Source organism: Rhinoderma darwinii, chromosome 5 (genome assembly GCF_050947455.1).
Source record: "Rhinoderma darwinii isolate aRhiDar2 chromosome 5, aRhiDar2.hap1, whole genome shotgun sequence".
NCBI classification, from domain to species: Eukaryota; Metazoa; Chordata; class Amphibia; order Anura; family Rhinodermatidae; genus Rhinoderma; species Rhinoderma darwinii.
In genome coordinates this window covers 62,979,104-63,002,928 of record NC_134691.1, presented here as the reverse complement: position 1 = coordinate 63,002,928, position 23,825 = coordinate 62,979,104, and the positions used below count along the sequence as shown (strand labels likewise).

The 23,825-nt window shown below is 43.5% G+C and overlaps 1 protein-coding gene and 1 long non-coding RNA gene across 6 annotated transcripts in view; one reads left to right on the top strand and one right to left on the bottom strand.

Moving 5' to 3' along the window:
* The window catches only part of LOC142652506 (uncharacterized), a 104,959-nt gene extending 90,841 nt beyond the window's left edge, over nucleotides 1–14,118 (bottom strand). Inside the window, exons 1-3 of one of the 5 annotated variants that reach the window (XM_075828155.1) lie at nucleotides 13,969–14,118; nucleotides 9,150–9,213; nucleotides 6,527–6,616 (exon numbers count right to left, since the gene is read on the bottom strand). In XM_075828155.1, coding sequence (XP_075684270.1) covers nucleotides 6,527–6,616; nucleotides 9,150–9,169 — 110 coding nt within the window. In that variant the 5' untranslated portion in view covers nucleotides 9,170–9,213; nucleotides 13,969–14,118. Of the gene's footprint in view, nucleotides 1–6,526; nucleotides 6,617–9,149; nucleotides 9,214–13,742; nucleotides 13,931–13,968 lie in introns of those variants that run through there. The other 4 variants (XM_075828156.1, XM_075828154.1, XM_075828158.1 and 1 more) reach the window with 4 other exon arrangements.
* LOC142652507 (uncharacterized) lies at nucleotides 13,681–22,612 on the top strand. Its single transcript, XR_012847864.1, has 3 exons — nucleotides 13,681–13,856; nucleotides 18,062–18,280; nucleotides 22,528–22,612. It is a non-coding gene; the product is annotated as an uncharacterized LOC142652507 (long non-coding RNA).
* The last annotated feature ends 1,213 nt before the right edge of the window (nucleotides 22,613–23,825 follow it).

Below are 23,825 nucleotides of genomic sequence, written 5' to 3'. Positions count from 1 at the left end.
GTGTATACAGGAGTATAACCAACACATGGGTGGCGTAGACCTGGTGGATCAAATGCTACAGCCATACAGTGCAATGAGGAAGTCCCGCGTATGGTACAAGAAGACTGCAGTGGACCTCATACAAAGAGTGCTGTACAATTCCTTTATTATTTATCGGAAGTCAGGGAATCAAGCACGGTATCTTGAATACCAGGAAAAGTTATAAAACAACTACTTTTCAAAGACCGAGCAGAAGAGGCTGCAAGTACATCCCATAGCAGTGAGGCCAGCAGAATTGTATCAGGGCAGCAATTCCCAAGTGAAGTGCCCCCCACTGAGAAAAAGAGAAGACCGTACAAAAAAGGTCACGTCTGTTATAAAAACGGAATGCGTAAAGACACGGGCTATCAATGTGACACTTGTCCTGATAAGCCAGGATTGTGTATCAAGGACTGTTTTTGCGCCTACCATTCCTCCCTAAATTATTAATTTTATGACTTATTCTCTACGTTATTGTTTTTTACCCCTATTTCCAGTAAATTATTGCCCATTTATGAATTGGAATTAAACCTAAAAAAAAACCAAAATACTTAATTATACCCCTAGATGAATACTGAATGACAGTGTTTTCTGCTCAGTCACTTCAGAAAATCTGCAAATAAATTGTGCCTGGAATTCGTCTAACTAGGCCCAAAAAGCCATAAGGCGCTCCTTCAGTTTATGCTCTTCCGTAATTCTAGCTAAAAAAAACCTACATGGTCAACATAATCACTATACCCCTAAATAAATACTTTCAGGGTGTAGTCACTTCTAGGGTTGTTACATTGTTCTGCTAACTCAAATCCTCTGTAAGTGTGGAGTGGGGGCTATTAGTCATTCAAGCTATGCCCTGAAAGCCAGAGGGTACTACTATTACAGAGTCCCCCTGTACTGCCAAACAGCAGATTACGGCCTAAGTGGGGTTATTTTTGAATACAAGAGAAACAGCGCAACAAAAAATGGAGTACATTTCCTAAGTTTCATGTGTTGAAACGAAACAAAATGTCCTATAAATGACACATTTGTTTTCCGGTTATGCATTAATTCCACAAAATGTGGGATCAAACTACTTAGCACACACCAAAATAAATTCCCTGAGGGTTGTAGTTCCAAAATTGTGTAACTTTTGTTGGGGTTTCCACTGTACTGGCACCTCAGTGGCTCTGTAAACGTGACATGACACCCGAAAACCATTCCAGCAAAATCTGTTCTCCAAAATTCAAATGGCACTACTTCCCTTCTGAGCCACGCCGTGTGCCCACACAGCAGTTTACGACCACATAGAGGGTATTTCTGTGTTCAGGAGAAATTGCTTAACAAATTTTGGGGTGCTTTTTGTCCTATTACCCCTTGTGAAAATGAAACATTTGGGGTAAATGCTGAGTTAAAGTAGAAAAAAATGCAATTTTTAATTTTCACGGCCCAGTGTTAATCATTTCTACGTAACACCTGTCAGGTCAAAACGATCACTATACCATTCGAAAAATTGCTTGAAGGGTATCGTTTCCAAAATGGAGTACATTTTTGGGGGTTTCCGTTATACTTATACTTTAGGGGCTCAACGAATGCACATGGCACCTGAAAACCAATCCAGCAAAATCTGCACTCCAAAATCCAAATGGCGCGGTTTCCCTTCTGGTCCAAACAGCAGTTTATTACCATATGAGGTATTCCCGTAATCTGGAGAAGTTGCTTTACAAATGTTGGGGGTTCTTTTTCTCCTTTATTCCTTGTAAAAATTAAAAATATCTATGTTTTTTCAGAAAAAAAGTTGATTTTCATATTCACGGCCTAATTCCACTAAATTCTGCAAAAAACCTGTGGGGTCAAAATGCTAACTATACCCCTAGTAAAATTCCTTGAGGGGTGTAGTTTCCACAATGGGGTCACTTTTTGGGGGTTTCCACTGTTTTGGACCCTCCGTTGCAAACACGACATGGCACCGAAAATCATTCTAGCAAAATCTGTGCTCTAAAATCCAAATGTCGCGGTTTCCCTTCTAAACCCTGCCATGGGTCCAAACAGCAGTTTATTACCACATATGGAGTATTGTCGTAATCGGAAGAAATTGCTTTACAAACGTTGGGGTTCTTTTTTTCCTTTATTCCTTGTAAAAATTAAAAAAATCTAAGTCTTTTCTGAAAAAAAGGTGGATTTTCAATTTTACAGACTAATTCCAATAAATTTAGCAAAAAACCTGTGGGGTTAAAATGCTAACTATACCCCTCGATAAATTCCCTGAGGGGCGTAGTTTCCAAAATGGGGTCACTTTTGTGGGGTTTCCACTGTTTTGGCACCACAAGACCTCTTCAAACCTGGCATGGTGCCTAAAATATAATCTAAAAAAAGGAGCCCCCAAAATCCTCTAGGTGCTCCTTTGCTTCTGAGGTCTGTGTTTCAGTCCAAGAGGACACTAGGGCCACATGTTAGAGATTTCTAAAAACTGTAGAATCAGGGTAATAAATATTGAGTTGCAATTCTTGGTTTAAACCTTCTGTGGTACAAAAAAAATGTATTACAAATTAATTTTGGCAAAAAAATTAAATTAGTACATTTCACTTCTATTTTGCTTTCACTTCTGTGAAACGCCTAAAGGGTTAAGAAACTTTTTGAATGCTGTTTTGAATACTTTGAGGGGTGCAGTTTTTAAAATAGGGTGATTTATGGGGGTTTTCTAATATATAAGGCCTTCAAAGCCACTTCAGAACTGAACTGGTCCCTGTAAAAATTTTGACATTTTCTTGAAAATGTGAGAAATTGCTGCTAAAGTTCTAAGCCTTGTAACGCCCTAGAAAAATAAAAGGACGTTCAAAAAACGATGCAAACATAAAGTAGACATATGGGGGATGTTAACTATTCACTATTTTGTGTGGTATTACTATCTGTCTTACAGGCATATACATTTAAATTAAGAAAAATGCTAATTTTTACAAATTTTCTCAAAATTTTGGTGTTTTTCACAATTAAATACTGAATTTAGCTACCAAATTTTTTCACTAACATCAAGTACAATATGTCACGAGAAAACAGACTCAGAATCGCTTGGCTAGGTGAAAGCATTCCCAAGTTATTACCACATAAAGTAACACATGTCAGATTTGAAAAAATCGGCTGTGTCCTGAAGGCCAAAACAGGATGTGTCCTTAATGGGTTAAGCAATCCTTATTCACACGACAGGGTCCGAGTGTCGGCCGATAAAAATGGTCGTTTTGCATCCGTTCCGGCCCGTGTTGCCACTTTTAACGGCTGATTTTGACCCGTTTTGCATCAGTTTTTTTCCCTGTCCGTTTTATAATCGGATGAATTTAATTTGTACATTTTTTGCCACACACATCCTTCTGTAGATAATGCCACACACTGCCCTCTGTAGATACTGCCACAGCCCCCCTGTAAGTAGTGCCACACAGCCCCGCTTATAGTTAATGCCACACAAGACCCCCCTGTAAGCAAGGCCACACAGCTCCACTGTAGGTAATGCCACACAGCCCCCCTGTAGGTAATGCCACACAGCCCCCTGTAAGCAATGCCACACAGCCCCCCTGTAGGTAATGCCACACAGCCCCACTGTAGGTAATGCCACAGCCCCCCTGTAAGCAATGACACACAGCCCCCCTTTATGTAATGCCACACAGCCCTTCTGTAGGTAATGCACACAGCCCCCCTGTAAGCAATGCAACACAGACCCCCTGTAGGTAATGCCACAGAGCCCCCCTGTAAGCAATGCCACACAGCCCCCCTGTAGGGAACGCCACACAGCCCCCCTGTAAGCCATACCACACAGCCCCTGTTTAGGTAATGCCACACAGCCCCCCTGTAGGTAATGCCACACAGCCCCCCTGTAGGTAATGCCACACAGCCCCCTTTGTAAGCAATGCCACACAGCCCCCTTGTAGGTAATGCCACACAGCCCCCCTGTAGGTAACGTCACACAGCCTCCTTGTAGGTAGTGCTACACAGACCCCTTGTACATAGTCACCGCCATAGATGGCACCCCCCCTACTTTCCTGTAGGGGATGGCTCCAGGAGAAGTCACTCACTTCACTGTCCATATATGGACAGTGAAGTGAGGGACTTCTCCTGGAACGGAATCTCCGGCCACATCGATGGGGATTCCGCTTCAGAAGCCCTGACGTCACTGTGTCCATATACGGACAGAGTGAAGTCAGGGACTTCTGCTGGAGCGGAATCCCCAATCCCCGTTGCCGAAGCTGTGGCCGGGGATTGGGGATTCCGCTCCTACAGGGAGCAAAAAAATACCCTCCTCCTCCTCCTCACATGCACTTCGCACTGTGAGGAGGAGGAGAAGGAGAGAGAGCGAGTGACGGAAGACACGGCCGTCACTTGGAGCACATTCAAGTGATGGCCGTGTATTACTGGCCCCATAGACTTCTATGGGAGGCGGCCGGCCGGGAGAATGGCCGAAAATAGGGCATGTCCCATTTTTTGACGGCCGGGTTTCCCGGGCCGTCCAAAAATCAGTCGTGTGAATAGCCCCATTAGGGGTCTATTGTTCCCACTGCAGCCATGTGACGGACGTTTTTTGAACGGTCGTCACACGGCCGGGAAACCCTGTCATGTGCATAAGGGCTAACAGTGATGTCTCTTGTATTTTAGTTTCATTAATTAGATTTAAGTATGTAGTGGAAAAATAATGGCCCAAATTTACGAAGACTGGCGTTTTTACGCAAGTCTAAGAAAATTAGGTAGACGCCTCCTAATGAATTTGGCACATTTATATCTGTCTAACAGTTAGGAAATAAACTTGACACCTAAAATGATCAGTAAATAAATTTGTTATGAATCGAATGTGCCCCGATTGCCCTGCAAACTGGTGTCTGACTGATGTCTTCTAGAACTATATCCAAGCTGTTTCAAGCTCTTTTACGCCAAGACAGCATTAGTAATGTCAAAGTGACAGAAACATATATGGGTAAAGGGAGCGATAACAGCAGTGCATTTTGGGAAGGCTGCTTGCAAGGCATTATGGGAAAGCTCCCTGCGGTTATGTGATTCTAGTTTGTAAAATGGCGGCTGGCACTTGCTGACAGCCGCCATTTTGCCATGATTCATGCGCCACAAACAACAAAAATTACCGAATTCGCAGAATCCGAAAATTTTTGAAAATTCTGACTGTATGTGATTTGTGTAGAATCGATTCGCTCATGTGTAAAAATCACATACAAAGTGTAAAAAAAAAACACCAAAAAGAAAAATTTTTATTAAAAAAACTAATTTAAATAATGTTAATTTCGAATGATAATGTCGTTTTCTGATGATATAGTCCTATTATATTATAGGAGTCATCTGTCCTAATGTAATTAGGCTGCTCTGTGAATCGCAGAGGTAAAAGCTTTTTACTTGTGGGATGGCGCTGTAAAGCTTCTAGGTGGTGTTGTGGTGACTTGATGCCATAGCCTATTTTATTGCAATAACAGAGTTGATCCACAGGGACGGTGTAACTACAGACATTTTTTCTCTCTTATACATGTGGGATTTAGTTAGCGTAGGGTAAACAATATGGAAAACAACAATAGCGCCACCTGGTGGTAAGTAATGGGAAAAAAAACATTACGGCATAAAATGATGAGGGTTTTATATTATTTCTTCTTATTATTGTTAGGGGACATTGGTGGCATTAGGCGACTTTCACACGGCAGTATTTTAGTCAGTATTTTGCATCAGAATTTGTAAAAGCCAGAACCAGGAGTGGAAGCTGAGAAGATTTGCACCTTACATGTTTTGGACTCACTACTCGTTTTGGTTTAAAAATACTGATACAAAATATGCAACGTAAAAGTGGCATAAGTAATAAACCAAACTGATGTTAGCGCCTGTTTCCGCATTAAAACGCAAAATCTGTACCTAAAAATGCATTCAAAAAATGCAAAATTAAGTGCTGATTTTACCTACGGAATTACCTACAATTATCTGTGGTTTTCGTGTGGATTTTCTGCATCAAATTGCGTAATGTGTGCATGTAGCCTTAAAGAGGTTGTCCGAGATAAAATGACTATATGTTAATGCTTATCATTTATAAATGTAAATACATTTGTAATATACTTACACCTTCCAAAGTGGCCCCGTTTCCAGATCCTGCCGTGGGGTACTTGACGGGTGACATCACTCTCTGATCACTGTGTTGATCTTCAATTCTTTTCCGGGCAGGGACCGCGAGAACAGCAGGGACCGCGCATGCACATTATGGGCTGTGCAGCAGAACAGCCCATAAATGGCATTTAAATGATAGAAAATAATTGAAGATCAACACAGCGGCCAGAGCCAATGTAGAGAGTGACATCACCCGTCAAGTACCCCGCGGCAGGATCTGGAAACGGGGCCACTTTGGAAGGTGTAAGTATATTACAAATGTATTTGCATTTATAAATTATAAGCATTAACAGTCATTTTATCTCGGACAACCCCTTTAAGCTGCTGATAGACACCGTTCAATTGAGCCCATGTATTAAAATACCCACAAATTATTAAATAAGGCCGGTGGAAAGGATATAAGAAAGAGGTCTCCAGTTCCAGAAGGTACACTTGTTTCTGAAGATTATTGATATACTCTGGCTCAACTGAAAAACATGGTTCCAATTTCCTGACAAAACAAATAGTTGAATAATCAGGGTTTGTGGCTCACAGGGATTGTTCATACTCACAGAGAGATTTCTCAAAACTAGCGCATCTGGTTATGGCCGCCCAGGCCCGTATACCGTTGCTGTGGAGAAGGACAGGGTCTCCCACCGCCTCTTTATGGCCTTCCAAAGTTAATGAATTTATACAAACGGAAGATTTGACCTTTTCAATGAAGAGTTCCTACTCAAATTGTAATGGCACGTTGTGTCACTGGATGGAATTTCCACAAAGTAAGGCCTACCGCGATCTTTTATATAGATTGTTTGAGGGGACTGTGTCATCTCTGAAGGGACGAACACACTGTATCCGATACTTTTTTCTCTTTTTCCTGCCCCTCTCTTGGGGAAATTATACATTTTTTTTTATTTTTTGAAGAGTGACGGTGATCATATAAAGGGGTGGACCAGCATATTCGGATGGGAAATGTGAAAACTGATGTTTATATTTGTTTGCTGTATATTATGTTGATTGTACTACCTTAATTAACCCCTTGCCACCGCAGCCATTTTTCAGTTTTTAATTTTCGTAAAATTTTAGTTTTTAACCTTCGAAAAGCCATGCATTATTTTTCTGTCAATATAGTCGTAGGGGGGCTTGTTATTTTGTGGGAAGATTTATATGATACCATATAATATACTGGGAAACTGGAAAATGTATATGTTTTGGGGGTTTTGTTTTTACAGCGTCCACCATACGGTAAAAACAACATACAGTATTAACTTTATTATGTGGGTCAATACGATTACATCGATACCAAATTTATATTGTTTTTTGTTTTTTTTTACTACTTTTACAAGAAAAAAACTAATTGTAAATTGTTTTGTAAATTGTTTTGTGTTTCGCCATATTCTGAGAGCCATAACTTTTTATTTTTTCGTCGATTGAGCGGTAGAGGGCTTATTTTTTGCAGGATGAGTTGTAGTTTTTATTGGTATCAATTTGCAGTACATATGACTTTTTGATCACTTTTTATTCAATTTTTTTGTGGGAAACGAGGTGACCAAAAAAAAAAGCTATTTTTTTTTTTACATTCACTGTGCGGGTTAAATAATGTTATATTGTGATAGTTTGGACTTTTACCGACACCGTGATACCAATTATGTTTATTTTTTATTTTTTTGCATTGCTTTTGGGGGGAAAAATTTTACGTTTTTTTTTTTAACACTAAGGCTAAAGTTCACACCTTGCGTAAATACTGAAGCTTTTCTGCAAAAGATTTTGTTGCGAAAAATCCGCAGCATAATGCAGTAGCAACAGAGTGGATGAGATATGAACAAATCTCATCTACACGCTGCGTAAATGATAAGTGGAAAAAATGCCCAGAAATTGACCTGCGGTGCGTCTTTTTAATCCGCAGCATGTCAATTGTATTTGCGTAATCGCTGCTTATTTTTTGCTGGGTTTCCTATTGAATTCAATGGGGAGGTAAAACCCGCAACAAATAGCAGATGTTGCATTATTTGCAGCGGAAAAGCAGCAATTCTATCGCAAAAAACGCAACTCAGAAAAAATAAAAGTCTGCAGCGGTCACATGGGATGAAATGTCATCCCAGGAGGCCGGTCTGCAGGATGGAAGAGAGACGCGCCGCCATGTCTACATAAGTTTGAAACGTTTTTTTTTTTATTTACCTGCAGTTTTCCGCAGTGGACATTCCGACCGAAAAACTGCACCACAATTTGGTGTGTTTTTTCGGTCAGAATATCCTGCGGCAACCGGGCTGGATACGGTGTGTACTTTTACGCAGTGTATCTGCCCTGTGTGATATTTTTAGTATATATATAAAAAAACAAAACGGTATTTCCATTTTTTTTGGAACCAGTGATTGTTGGGCGATTTGCACAATATACTGCAATACTTATATATTGCATTATACTGTGTTTTTTACCGGCTCCTATTAAGCCCTGACTCTGGCAGGGCTTAATAGGAGAAGAAAGATGGCAGACCTAGGGTCCTTCATTAGGCCCTTAGACTGCCATGACAACCATCAACACTCCGCAATTGCGTCGCAAAGGTGCGGATGGGCTATCGGAGGCGGCTGCCCCCTCTTTGTAGCAGCTTAGATGCCGCGATCGCTATCGACGGTTAAAAGGGATTAAGGGGTTAAACAAGCGGAATTGACCCCCGCTTAGTATGGAGCGGGCTCAGCCTGTGAGCTCGCTCCATACTTCCCCTTGCTGGCTATGACGTAACCTTATGTCAAATGTCTGCAAGGGGTTATTAGAGTGGCTTGAGTTCTGACCATTCCTTTATATGATGGATGTTTTGCTACTTCATAAAAAAATTGTGGAAAAGAAAAGTGAAGGAGTTGTCTATGGCAACCAATTGCCTTCATTTTCCAAAAAAGTCTCTAAACAATGAGAGCTTGAATCTGATTGGATGCTAAGGGCAACTACTGCAATTTTCAAAGTTTAATTTTTTTATCCCATAGTGTTTATTACCAAGCAAAACTATCTCAAAATAATCCAGAAAAGGACACATGGTTCCCATAATTAACCTGGAACTTGATTTTTCCATAGTAGACTTCGGACTCTTTATAATAAGTGATTTCCTCAGTGTTTCTGTGAAGAAAAAAAATAGAAATGTGATTAAATAATAAAGGCTACAAGACATCAAGTGAGATTTATTAATAGTGCCATAGAAGCATGAGTTTATGAGCCGGAGACACACATAATAAATTTGGCGTGTACATGTTAATCTATTATTACATTTTGCCGAGTCTTTGTCTACAATGAAGTTCAATCCACCATTGAGGCCGATAGGTCCCAATTTGTGCTTTTGCTATAGGTGCAGGGATGTTCCCAAGTGCTTTCTTGGGCTAGAAGGCTATGGGTGGGACTATGCCATTTATTGGCCATGAAGTGACTAGCTCAGTGCTAAGCAGTATGGAGGATGGTATTCACTACTCAAGGGGCAACATATGCAGCTAGGAGTAACCACAGCTCAACCACATAGTTGTAGACCACGCAAACTCACAGAGCGGGGCCGCCGTGTGCTGAAGTGCGTGGAGCGTACAAATTGCCTATCCTCCATTGTATCACTTACTACTAAGACCTAAATTGCCTCTGAAAGCGACATCTGCACAAGAACTGTGCGTCCGGAGCTTCATGAAATGGGTTTCCATGGTCGGGCAGCTGCACACAAACCTAAGATCACCATGTGCAATACCAAGTATTGGCTGGAGTGGTGTAAAGCACGTCGCCACTGGACTCCGAAACAGTGGAAACGTCATCTGGCGGGATGCATCACATTTCACTATCTGGCAGTCTGGTGGAAAACACTACCTACCGAAACGCATAGTGCTTGTTAAATTTGGTGGAGTAGGGCTAATGCTGTGGGGTTGTTTTTTTCAGGGGTTGGCATAGGCAGATTTTGTTGCAGAAAATCAGTTTCATTAATCTGCAGAAACAACCACATTTAGGTCGAATTCACACCAGCGTGTTTGGTCCGTGATATACGGTCCGTATGTCGGTCGCATTTCCCGGACCGAACACAATGCAGTGAGCCGGGCTCCTAGCAGCATAGTTATCTATGACGCTAGGTGTCATTGCCTCTACGCAGAACTACTGTCCCGTATTGAAAACATGATTACAGTATGGGATAATCGTCCCGCAGCGAGGCAGTGACACCTAGATAACTATGATGCTAGGAGCCCGGCTCCCTGCAGTGTGTTCGGTCCGGGAAATGCGGCCGACATTCCCATAATACGGTGTACTAGCCAAAAGTGGGCCTCCATAAATGCCTCAGCTACAGGTGTGACCCATATGGCTATATGCACTAGTTGCGCAATTTGGTGTAGAAAATTTGAATTAAAACCACAGGTAAATGCAATTTCCGCAGGTAAACTAGTTTTTTATGCGTGGTGCAGTTTTTACAGTTTGATGAAGAAATAGGTGCGGTTTTATGCTGCAAATTTTGGTGTTTAGAAAAACAACAAAAAAAAACTAAAATTGTCAGATACAATTCGGAGGTGGAAATGCAAGATAAATTGACACGCTGTGGATTTTAAAAGACACCGCAGGTCAATTTACATTCGGAATAATTCTGCAACGTGTAGATGAGATTACTTGAGATCTCATTTACTTTGCTGGTACTGTATTACACTATGGATTTGGCACAGGAAAATATGAGCGGCAAATCCGAATGTAATCGTGTGCATTTGACCTAAGGGTACAGTGTAACGTAGCGACGTCCGCATGCCACGTCGCTATGTGGGACCGTACCCTTAATGTCTCAGCCACAGGTGTGGCTCTGTAACTGCTTCAGTTTCAGGTGTAACCCATATTAACCCATATGAGTCTATTCAGGGCAGCAGGCTGCGCTGGCTCCCTTCCCCTGCTTGTTTCAGAAGCGCCCCGGCCCGGCGACTCAGCAGTCGCCTTTCCGCCTGGGCGCTTCTTCACTTAGTCGCCGTCGCTACCGCTGTAGCAGCCATAGCGGCGACACAGTGCATAGACACAGTGGTATCTCCCTGCTCTGCTATCTACTAGCGCCACTGTAGCTCCCTGAAGGAGCAGAATCCCCGTGTGGCCGGGGATTCCGCTCCTGGACCGCTGCTTGATGTCTCTGTCCATATATGGACAGTGACATCAGGGGAAACTCCTGCAGTGGAATCCCTGTCCACAAATGGACACAGACGACATGAGCTTCTCCTTGAGTGAAATCCCCGGTCACAGCGTCGGCAACGCTGTGGACGGGGATTTCGCTTCAGAAGTTTCCCCTGATGTCACTGTCCATATATGGACTGAGACATTAAGGAGCGCTCCAGGAGCGGAATCCCCGGCCACACGGGGATTCCGCTCCTTCAGGGAGCTACAGTGGCGCTATCTACAGGAAGTGGGGTGGTTGCTATCTACAAGGGGGCTGTGTGGCACTACCTATAAGGGGTCTGTGGGCTGTGTGCCACTACCAACAAGGGAGCTGTGGGCTGTGTGGCACTCCCTACCAGGTGGCTGTGTGGCACTCCCTACCAGGTGGCTGTGTGGAGCTCCCTACCAAGGGACTGTGTGGCGCTCCCTACCAGGGGGCTGTGTGGCGCTCCCTACCAGGGGGCTGTGTGGAGCTCCCTACCAAGGGCTGTGTGGCGCTCCCTACCAGGGGGGTGGGTGACGATATCTACGAGGGGGCTGTGTGGCACTATCTACAAGTGGGCTGTGTGGCACTATCTACAAGGGGTCTGTGTGGCGCTACCTAAAAGGGGGCTTTGTGGCGCTACCTACAAGGGGGCTCTGTGGCGCTACCTACAAGGGGGCTGTATGGCACTACCTACATCCGGGGCTACCTACAAGGGGCTGTGTGGCGCTACCTACAGGGGGAATCTGTGAGTGGTGAGCTGATGGTCATTTTACTGTGAGTGGTGGGCTTAAGAAAAAACACAAAAAGGGGCTGCATGGCGCTACCTACAAGGGGGCTGCGTGGCGCTACCTACAAGGGGGCTGCGTGGCGCTACCTACAAGGGGGCTGCGTGGCGCTACCTACAAGGGGCTGTGTGGCGCTACCTACAAGGGGGCTGTGTGGCGCTACCTACAAGGGGGCTGTGTAGCGCTACCTACTAGGGGGCTGTGTGGCGTTACCTACAATGGGCTGTGTGGCGCTACCTACAAGGGGCTATGTGGCGCTACCTACAAGGGGCTGTGTGGCGCTACCTGCAAGGGAGCTGTGTGACACTACCTACAAGGGGGCTGTGTGGCGCTACCTACAAGGGGACTGTGAGCCGCTACCTACAAGGGGGCTGTGTGGCGCTACCTACAAGGGGGCTGTGTGGCGCTACCTACAAGGGGGCTGTGTGGCGCTACCTACAGGGGGAATCTGTGAGTGGTGGGCTGATGGTCATTTTACTGTGAGTGGTGGGCTTAAGAAAAAACACAAAAAAATCAGTCGAACAACGCTGTCAGCTCCTAAAGGAATTTTGAGGCAGATTTTTTTTGCCTTACAAAAAAACGTGTGTAAACATACCCTACGAGTGTAGTGCTTTTTTTTTTTTTAGCCGTTTTCTGTCATTCTCAAAACAATTTTTGGTCGGGGTGCCCTGATGAAATTGTATTTTTCCAGTGCTGCCTCGAGTCCGAAAAGGTTGGGACACTCTGTACTGGGCTACAGGATCCCACCAGCCTACGCAAGGATCCCGCCGTGGAGCAGCTCAGTTCGTCGTGGGAACGGGGCCTAGGTGAGTACAATTTTTGTTTTTGTTTGGTGCCACTGTCTAGAAGGGGGAGGTGGGGGACTGTATGGCACGATCTACAAGGAGGAGGTGGGGGATTATGGCACTGTCTAAAGGGAGGCTGTATGGCAAAATCTACAGGGGGGCACCCGCTTAAGTGAATCTGCACCAGGTATTCCTTTTAGTGCTTCTGCCCGTTTTTGATATCAATGAACCACAGACAATATGACTTTTAGGACATGTCTCATTCACATGCTATAAGTTAAATAGTAGAATGTTTTTTTGGTGTGTTTTTTTTCATAACCCATTGGCCCTGTTCACAGAGTTTTTTTGTTGCTTTTTTCTGCGGAAACCACGGCAAAAACCGCAATAAAAATCGTCCAAAATTGCCGTGAGCGGAAAAAAAAACGCTCGCGGAAAAAGAAGCGACATGCCCTTTCTTGAGCCGTTTTCCGCCTCAAAAACCCCATTGAAATCAAGGGGAGATGGCAAAAACCGCTCGTGGTAAAAAAAATGCGTCAAAAAACGCATGTGGTGCAAAACCACTTAAAAAAACCCGGAGCGGATTTTTCCATGCAGAATTTTCTGCCTGCAAAAAAAACTCAGTGTGAACAGGGCCTAAAGGGTTTTCATTTAATTAAAAAAAATCTGATGCTGAATAAAATCTATTGGGGGAGATTTATAAGAAAACTGTTAGTAGAGGGGGAGAGGAGTTACCTATAACTACCAATCAGACTGCTGCTTACATTTCTTAAATAGTCTATGAGAAAAAAAAAGCTAGAATCTGATTGGTTGTGATTTGCATCTCCTCCATCTGCATCTACTTTTTATAAATGTCTTGTCTCCTAGTGAGTCATAGACACGGCTGTCACGGCGTCAGTCATGAACAGAACGTGTGTAAGACTCCGGTGGGCTCCTGCGTGCACTTACCATCCATTCCTGACCCCAGTTATCGCAGTCAGATGCACAGTTGTCAGCGAAGAGAGCGCAGACCCGCCGTCACCATAGCAACATATACAAACGTCTCTACGTCTTTGCTACTAGGTGGAGTCTCGATTACGGGCGGACATTTTGGATGTGGGCAGATAAAGCCCGTGGATGTAGACAGGAGGGCACAGAAAGAGCCGTTTCTTAAAAATGATACTAAGTTATTTACGTCAAGCAGTTATGTCATATGCAGCGAATTCGTCTTCCACCCTACGTCATCAAAGTTACTGGAAACCTCAGCTCGTCCTTACTTGGCAGCCATTTTGTTGGAGTCATTTCACTGGAAACTGAGACTTACAAAAGTATATGTCTCAGCTCCTCATAATGAAGTCTACAAAAAAAAAAACACAATAGTAAAAAATGAACACAATTTGAATAAAAACAATTAAAAATAATAAAACATGAAAAAATACCTATAATGTATATCTCCTTATAACAGGTTACACCTGTACAAAAAACTCTAAAACATAATTCATCAAAGAGGATCTGTCCCCTCTCCTGACATGTAAATTACATTAGTAAATAATTGTATTCCCCATGAAATAATTTTGGCGCATCTTTTCTAAGAACTCTAATGCCTTATTCAGACGGCCGTGTTCAATCTGTGATACACGGACTGTGTCAGCCGTATTTCCAGACCGACCACAGTTCAAGGAGCCGGGCTCCTAGCATCATATTTATCTATGATGCTAGGAGTCCCTGCCTCCCCACGGGAATACTCTCCCGTACTGAAAACATGATTACAATACGGGACAGTATTCACACAGAGAGGCAGGCACTCCTGGCATCATAGATAACTATGATTCTAGAAGCCCGGTTCCCTGAACTGTGGTCGGTCTGGGAAATGCAGCCGACACAGGGTCCGTGTATCACAGACTGGACACGGCCGTCCGAATAAGGCCTAAGGCCTCATGCCCACTTCAGTTATTTCCTTCAGTGTGCTATCTGTTTTTTTAACAGATAGCACACTGACACATTCAGTGTCCAACAAAAATAAGACAGGTCCTCGGCCATTTCATTCTTTTGGTCTGTTGAAACAACGAACTGCACACAGAAGCTATCCGTATGCGGTCCGTGTTTCACGGATCCATCATTAGCGGCCGTACTTCAGTCAATGGATGTGTGCATGAGGCCTAATTTGTTGCCATTCCTCTGTTATTCCTCATAGAAATTTATACATAAATTGGCAACTAATGGTTACTAGTTGGAGGCAGGGCCGGCCTTAGGATAGATGGCACCCCATGTAAAATTATCTTTCGGCGCCCCACCCCATCATAAAAAAAGTATAATGCCCTCCACTGTATAATGCCCTATATAGTGCCGCCAAACAGTATAATGCCCCTTTAGTGCCCCCCATACAGTATAATAATAATAATATTTAATAATATAATATATTATAACCCTTTCAAGGACACAGTATTTTGTCCTCTAATTGTGCCCACACAGTTTTATGCCCCCAAAGTGCCACACACAGTATATTTCCCCCTGTAGTACCCCTACACAGTATAATATCTGCTTAGTGGCCCCCACACAGTATAATGCTCCCCTTCCCTGACTGCCACACACAGCCCCCCCCTGTAGATAGTGTCCCCCTGTAGATTGTGCGATACAGCCTTTCTGTAGACAGTGCCATAATCCCCCACCACCTCCTCCTTGTAGATCGTGCCATACAGCCCCCCACCTACCCCTTGTAGACAGTGCCCCCAAACAAAAAAAAATTGTACTCACCTAGGCCCCGTTCCCACGACAGACTGAGCTGCTCCACAACGAGATCCTTGCGTAGGCCGGCGAAAAAAAATCTGCCTCAAAATTCCTTCAGGAATTTTGAAGCAGATTTTGAATTGACCTTTTTTTTTTTGCGTTTTTTTTTTAAGCTGTTGAGGCTAATGCAAAGGACGCAGGCAACAAAGCACTCCAAACGGGAGCCACAGGTATTTTCTACCTCCTATTAATTTCAATTGGAGCTCAGAGGTGGAAACCACTTGAAGGACTATCAGCCCACCACTCACAGTAAAATAACCATCAGCCTACTACTCACAGTAAAATGACCATCAACAGCCGACTCACAGTAAAATGACCATCAGCCCCCCACTCACAGTAAAATGACCATCAGCCCCCCACTCACAGTAAATTGACCATCAGCCCCCCACTCACAGTAAACTGATCATCAGCCCGCCACTCTTACAAAAATGACCATCAGCCCACCACTCACAGATTCCCCCTGTAGATAGTGCCGCACAGCCCCTTGTAGGAAGCACCACACAGCCCCCTGTAGGTAGTGCCACACAGCGCCCTTGTAGGTAGTGCCATACAGCCCACTTGTAGGTAGTGCCACACAGCCCCCTGTAGATAGTGCCACACAGTCCCTTGTAGGTAGAGCCACTCAGCCCCCTGTATGTAGTGCCACACAGCCTCCTGTAGATAGTGCCACACAGCCCACTGTAGATAGTGCAACACAGTCCCTTGTAGGTAGTGCCATACAGCCCCTTGTAGGTAGTGTCACACAGCCCCCTGTAGATAGTGCAACACAGTCCCTTGTAGGTAGTGCCATACAGCCCCCTTGTAGGTAGTGCCACACAGCCCCCTGTAGGTAGTGCCACACAGCCCCCTGTAGGTAGTGCCACACAGCCATCTTGTTGGTTGTGCCACACAGCCCACTGTAGATAGTGCCACACAGCCCCCTTTGTAGGTCGTGCCACACAGCCCCCTGGTAGGTAGTGCCACACAGCCCCATTGTAGGTAGTGCTACAGAGCCCCCTTGTAGGTAGTGCCACACAGCCCCCTTGTAGGTAGTGCCATGCAGCCCCCTTGTAGGTAGTGCCACACCGCCCCTTTGTAGATAGCGCCGCCCCTTCCTGTAGATAGCGCCACTGTAGCTCCCTGAAGAAGCGGAATCCCCCTGTGGCCGGGGATTCCGCTCCTGAAGCACTCCGCTTGATGTCTCTGTCCATATATGGACAGTGACATCAGGGGCAACTCCTGCAGTGGAATCCCTGTCCACAGCGTTGCTGACGATGTAAACGGGGATTCCACTCCAGGAGAAGCCCCTGTCGTCTGTGCCCATTTATGGACAGTGACCTCAAGGGCTTCTCCTAGAGTGGAATCCCCGACAGAGTCGCAACACTGTGGACGGGGATTCCACTTCAGGAGTTGCCCCTGATGTCACTGTCCATATATGGACAGAGACATCAAGCGCTCCGTCCAGGAGCGGAATCCCCGGCCATACGGGGAATACGCTCCTTCAGGGAGCTACAGTGGTGCTAGTAGATAGAAGAGCAGGAAGATACCTGCCTGCTCTGCTATAGTGGCGTTGCTGCCGCTGTAGCAGCGGCTGCTAGGGGCACTGCCAGCCATTGGGGGGGCACGTTCTGACGGGCGGCACGGGTGCCCTCATGCCCGGTGTTGCCGCTAGCAGCCACCCGCTATGGCTGCTACAGCGATAGCGACGCCACTGAGTGAAGAAGCGCCCGGGCTGAAAGGCGGCTGCTCAGTCGCCCGCCCCGGGCACTTCTGAAACAAGCAGGGGAAGGGAGCCAGCGCAGCGCCCCCTTCCACCTGCTGGAGTGATGCGCCCTGTGCAATGGCACAGGTCGCACACCCCTAAGGCCGGCCCTGGTTGGAGGTGTCCCTACACAAACTGGCAATGTCCAATCATTGCTGACAGAATGAGACTGTGTATGGACACGCCCCTTTGACAATGGGAAAGTAAACATCCAGTTGTCAATTTATTCATACATTTCTAGGAGGAATAACAGAGAAATGGCACAACGCAGAGTTCTACTAAATTTTGTTCCAGAATTATTATTAAATGGGGAAAACAAATGCTCTGTTCACATCTGTGCTACGAGTTCCGTTATTCTGTTTCGTCAGAGGAACAGAAAAACAGAAAAAAACGGAAGCGCCATATCCGTTGCATGACAGAAACGTCACCCAATAGAACCTATTTACTTAAATGGGTTTTGTCGGTTTTCCGTCATGGTTTCGGTAATTTGATGGACAAAATAGCGCTGCATGTGCCTTCTAACGCGACTCCAGATATGAACAGGGCTAAAGGTGTGTGAAGAGCTACACAAAAAAAAACAATGGCGGAAAAATAACACGTTATGGCTCTGGGCATGCAACTAAGCAATAAATGAAAATTAACTGCGTCCTCCAGGTCCAAATTAGCCGTGTCCTTTAACCCCTTCCCGACATCCGCTGTATATATATTTTTGGAGCATTATAAAAATCGTTATTTAACTGTTTTTTACTTTTTTTATTAGTCGTAGTCGAAGATCGTTGGATGGCTTGCATGATATACTGCAATACAAGCTCAGATTGATAATAAAAGGACACATGGAGATACACCATGTTTTTTAGGGGAAACCCTGGAAATGTCTGTACCGGCAGGAGACGCACTAGGAGGGGCGGAAGGAGGCACCACCGAACAGATCTCGCCATCCTGTGACTAGAGGAATGAGTATGAAAAAGAGGACATAGTGGTAAATATTTCCACTAAAGTTTTGTCTGATGTTCAATTGAAAGTATTACGTAAGGGTCTTTCGTTTTGCCTAGCTAATAAAGTAGACTGGTTTCGTGTGGAGACAGATCTACATCAGTTTTTTAGAAGTGTTAAACTTAAGGCTTGGTTTTCTAAAAATTTAATTACATCTAAACCTAGAGACACGGAGCTACAATTGAAGGACTTTGGTTTATCCAATAGAAGCTCTTTTGTACCTCCGTCCACTGCACTGGTTATTGATTCATTTGTAAATGCTGCCAGAAATTATGTTGGAAATTAGAGATCAATGTATGATGGTATGAAACTTAAATATGCCAATATGACCAGTGATGAAATTTCAGCCCTCAATGAACTTATCCATGTCGACAGTTTGACTATAAAGCCTGCGGATAAAGGCGGAGCAACTGTCGTCATGGATACGTATATGTACATACAAGAGGTTAATCGTCAGCTCCTTGACACTAATATTTATACGCCAATCCCCTGTGACCCTAAATTTGATATCCTTAAAATGATTACAGTGATCCTTAATGAAGCAAATAGCGGTGGCCTGATAGATGACGATTTAAAGAAATTCTTGATGGTTGAATAACCTAAAACTCCGGTATTATACATACTACCAAAGATTCATAAAACATTGCTTAACTACCCAGGACGACCAATTGTCTCGGGTACGGAGTAGATTTTTTCCAATGTAGCTATATTTCTAGATAGATCTCTTAGACGTTTCGCTATTGAAACCCAATCGTACATTCAGGATAATACAGATTTTTTTACTAAATTACAGGGCTTGGAATTAACACAGGATAGTGAGATTATCTTGGCCTCTTTTGATGTAATATCTCTATATACATCTATCCAGCATGATTGCGGCCTGAAAGCCATTGAGAAAATGCTGGTTAAATCCGAAAATTAGACTGAGTGTAGTTATCTACTGCTGTCATTACTAAAGGTTATATTGACTAATAACTATTTCCTATTCCGTGACCAGTTTTTTAATAGCGCCAAGGAACCGCAACGGGTTCAAACATAGCACCGACATACGTGAATATTTATATATGTGCTCTCGAGGAGGACCTCATCTATGTATCCCACCACTTTCGGCATGTGCTGAGGTAGTGGCGGTACATAGATGATGTCTTCCTCGTTTGGACGGGAGGAGCAATCCTCAATACTATAGACCAGACAATCAAACATTGGTCAGTTCAAAAACCCAGTTACATTTCTTAGACGTTCTGGTGGAATTAGATGGTATAACTTTTTCAACTGACCTTTTTGTTAAACCAACGGATAGGAACAACTTATTGCGTTATAAAAGTTCACACCCTAGGGGTTTGATAAAATCTCTACCAGTCAGCCAACTATTACGGACCAAAAGGATTATTAATAAACCTGACAGACTTAAACTTGGCTTGGATGGGGTGATTGAAAAATTTAAGGCTAGAGGTTATCCTAGCCAATTATTAGATCAGCACAGACATAGGGTCGATTTAGTATCTAGAGCTAACTTTCTGAAAAGTAAGGACTCCAAATGCTGTGATAAACGTATTCCTTTTATCTCTACATTCACACAAATGAGTAACGAAATTAATGACATAGTTCGGAGACACTGGCCTATGTTGGGCAGATGTATCCAAACTGTTGATGAGTTCCAACAGATGCCCATGTTTACGTATCGAAGACCGCCGAACCTTAACCCCTTAGTGACCAGCCCATTTTAGGCCTTAATGACCAAGCTATTTTATTCGTTTTTCTATAGTCTCATTCAAAGAGCTATAACGTTTTTATTTTTTCGTCTACATAGCTGTATGAGGACTTATTTTTTGCGGGATTAGTTGTGCTTTTTAATGGCACCATTTTTGGGTACATATAATTTTTATATTAACTTTTATTAACCTTTTTGGGGGGGATTATAAAAAAAAACTGAAATTCCGCCATTGTTCTATGCGTTTTTAAATTGACGCCGTTCACTATGCGACGTAAATAACATGTTACCTTTATTCTATGGGTCGGTACGATTACGGCGATACCACATATGTTGAGGTTTTTTTATGTTTTACGACTTTTGCACAATAAAAACACTTTTGAACTAAAATTATTTGCTTTTGCATCGTCGCTTTCCAAGAGCCGTAATTTTTTTATTTTTCCATCAATGTAGTGATTTTTTGGGCTTGTTTTCTGCGGGACAAGACGTAGTTTTGAATGGTACTGTTTTGGGGTTCATGGGACTTATTGATTCATTTTTATTATGACTTTTTTGGGGGGCAATGGAAAAAAATTGCAATTTCGCCATGGTTTTTTGCGTTTTTTTTTTACGGTGTTCACTTTGCGGTTTAAATTACATATTCACTTTATTAATGGAGTCATTACGGTCGCGGCGATACCACATATGTGTACTTTTTTTATTTTTTTACACTTTTACTAAATAAAACCACTTTTTATGGAAAAAAATGGTTTTATTTATTTTTTTACTGTACTTTTTATTAATAATATTTATTTCACTTTGATAACTGATTTTATTAGTCCCACTAGGGGACTTTACTGTGCGATATTCCGATCGCTGCTATAATGCTCTGGTATACTTCGTATACCAGAGCATTATTGCCTGTCAGTGTAAATCTGACAGGCAATCTGTTAGGACGTGCCTCCGGCGCGTCCTAACAGGAATATGTCCAGGGCAGACCTGGGGGCTTTTATCAAGCCCCCGGCTGCCATGACACCCCATCGGAGACCCGCGATTTCATTCGCGGGCCGCCGATGGGTGACAGAGGGAGCTCACTCCCTCTGTAAACAAAGTTAAATGCCGCGGTCGCTATTGACGGCGGCATTTAACGGGTTAAACGGCCGCGATCGAAGTAAACTTCGATCGCGGGCGTTGGAGCAGGAGCTCAGCTGTCATCAGACAGCAGAGCCCCGGCTCCTGCCTGCACGGGAGACCCGTGCAGGACTTAGACTAGGCTGACGTGAAAAGGCGTCAGCCTAGCCTAAAGCCCATTAGTGACCGACGTAAAAAGGCGTATTAGTGGTCACTAAGGGGTTAAGGACAAGTTGGTGAGGTCTGATATGGGCCCCACTAGGAGTAGTTACCAAACATATCTGCACCCCCTAAAAAGGGCTGTGTTCTGTGTCTTAGTTGTACGAACTGTACACTTATGATGAAAGGTAATCTTTTCAAACATCCAAAAACGGGTCAGCAATTTCTGATCAATCATTTCCTCACATGTGATACAGTATTTGTCATTTATATGCTTCAGTGTCCATGTCGTCTACTATATGTCGGCGAGACATCACGATGTTAAGACCAGTCTCAACCAACATCGTTACACGATATGTAAAAAGACCTTCCGGTCTCAAAACATTTCACTGATCTCAAACATAGTGAACCTGACCTTAAATTCTGGATTATGGACCATATTCCCCCGCTTCGTTGGGGTGGTAATATGATTAGACTGCTCAAATCCGGTGATTTACAGTGAATCTGTAAAGGATCTGCCAGACACAGCTTCTGTGTCGACGCCCGTGGTTAATCAGTCTGCACCTGCTCCTAAGTCTGATAGAGTAACTCGATCTGCTACCACTCAGGCTGGTAGGCTCAGGAGTGGGAGAACCTATCACAGCCTGGCCAGACGGTTCTAGCTACCGCCCTCGGTCTATTTATACCTTCATTTCTTGCTTGTCTTTGCCTGTGATTCTATCCTGTTTCCTGGCTCTGCTGCTCCTGCTATCATTATTGACCTTGCTTCATTTTGACCCTGGCTTTACTGACTATGCTCCTGCTCTGCGTTTAGTACCTCGTACACTCCTGGTTTGACTCAGCTCGTTCACTACTCTTGTTGCTCACGGTCTTGCCATGGGCAACTGCCCCATTTCCCTTAGCTTCTGTGTACCCTTGTCTGTTTGTCTGTCGTGCACATATTGAGCGTAGGGACCGTCGCCCAGTTGTACGCCGTCGCCTAGGACGGGCCGTGCAAGTAGGCAGGGACTGAGTGGCGGGTAGATTAGGGCTCACCTGTCTGTCTCCCTACCCCGTCATTACAGAATCCATAAGCTTAATACCCTTAGAACACATGGTCTGAATGTCGATTTTCCTTTGGGTAATGCTATCTGAAATGCCATTGAATATATCCCCTCTATTCTGTTCTAATACAACCTCATTGTAGGTTTTGATTTTATGTTAAACTATTGTCTAGTACTATTTTTAATTTTCACATTTCTGTCTATTCACAGACCACGCTATTGTGAAACATGGATGGACTCACCAGAAATTAAACCTGCTAATGATAATTGTATTGATAATAATCATAATTGAAGTGATAATTCACTTTTAAATAAAAACTATTCTTGATTTTTTGAGTCTAATGGAAATATTTCTCCATATATATCAGTGGTGTGATCACATAAACACTATTGCCGTTTGGTATATGCAGGGCTTGTAAGTTGAATAAACAAGGATCAAGCAGGATGATATGATATAAACTCATATTTCCCCCCTTCTTTTCCTCCCATTAAGCCATGAATAATGTAGGCTCCATTAAATGTGGTATGGCATCCGAATATTTATACGTCCTAATTTTATTTGTACCTTCTATGGGCCTTATAATGGCCTTCACACTAATACCCTTACACAGGATTGAGTGACGAGGTTTTGGGCACCTAGGCGTATAGATATGCCTGATGTGCGTTTTCTTTGCCAAGGTACAATTGACTTTTTTCCCTCGTGATTGAGGGGAGAGTGTATGGTGCACTCCTGTTGGGTTTGTGTATACACTTATACAAGTGTTCTTCTTGGCTGCCTTTAAGGTTGTTTTTTCCTTCTTATTGAAGGATGGTCCAATGCTTTGTATTATTTTGGATTCTATCCCACGTATTGGGCATTTTTATATAAGTCATCTTACGGGGTAATGGTTAAATGTATCTAAATTACAGACCTCATATTATAATAAGAGTTTCTGGATTTCTAACTATAAATAGATTAATTATATTACATATTACATTTCCATGCCTCTTCCTTGATTCTATACTTACGTTGTTTGCTATATAGCGACATCGATGGTTGATTCCTGTATGCCCCGTTCCAATATGGCCACTAAGTGAAGCTTCTTACATCTGCGCAAGCGCTGACATGCGTAATAGAGTGACACACTTCTGACATTAATATATTTTTCCCTGGGCATGCGCAGTAGCGTTCTATGGATGCCGTGATTAACGTGGTTTGTAACTAAACATGTTATGCCGGTCCCATTATGGTGAGTTTCTTTCATGCTTGTTTGTACAGGTGATGTCCATTAATAATTATGTATGATTATAGATACCTATCTACTGTTTTTACACTTCCCTGTTGAGCGATGTTTTTGTATATCGTTTTAAATGCACTCGGTATCACTATATCATTGATGTATATTTGTCATACACTGTACTAATATTGTATATGGTTATATACTGTTAAACATTTTTTTGATATGCAATTACTTCTTGATTGAAGTTCTGTTATATATATGCTGATGTCACATCCTTTCACTAGCTTG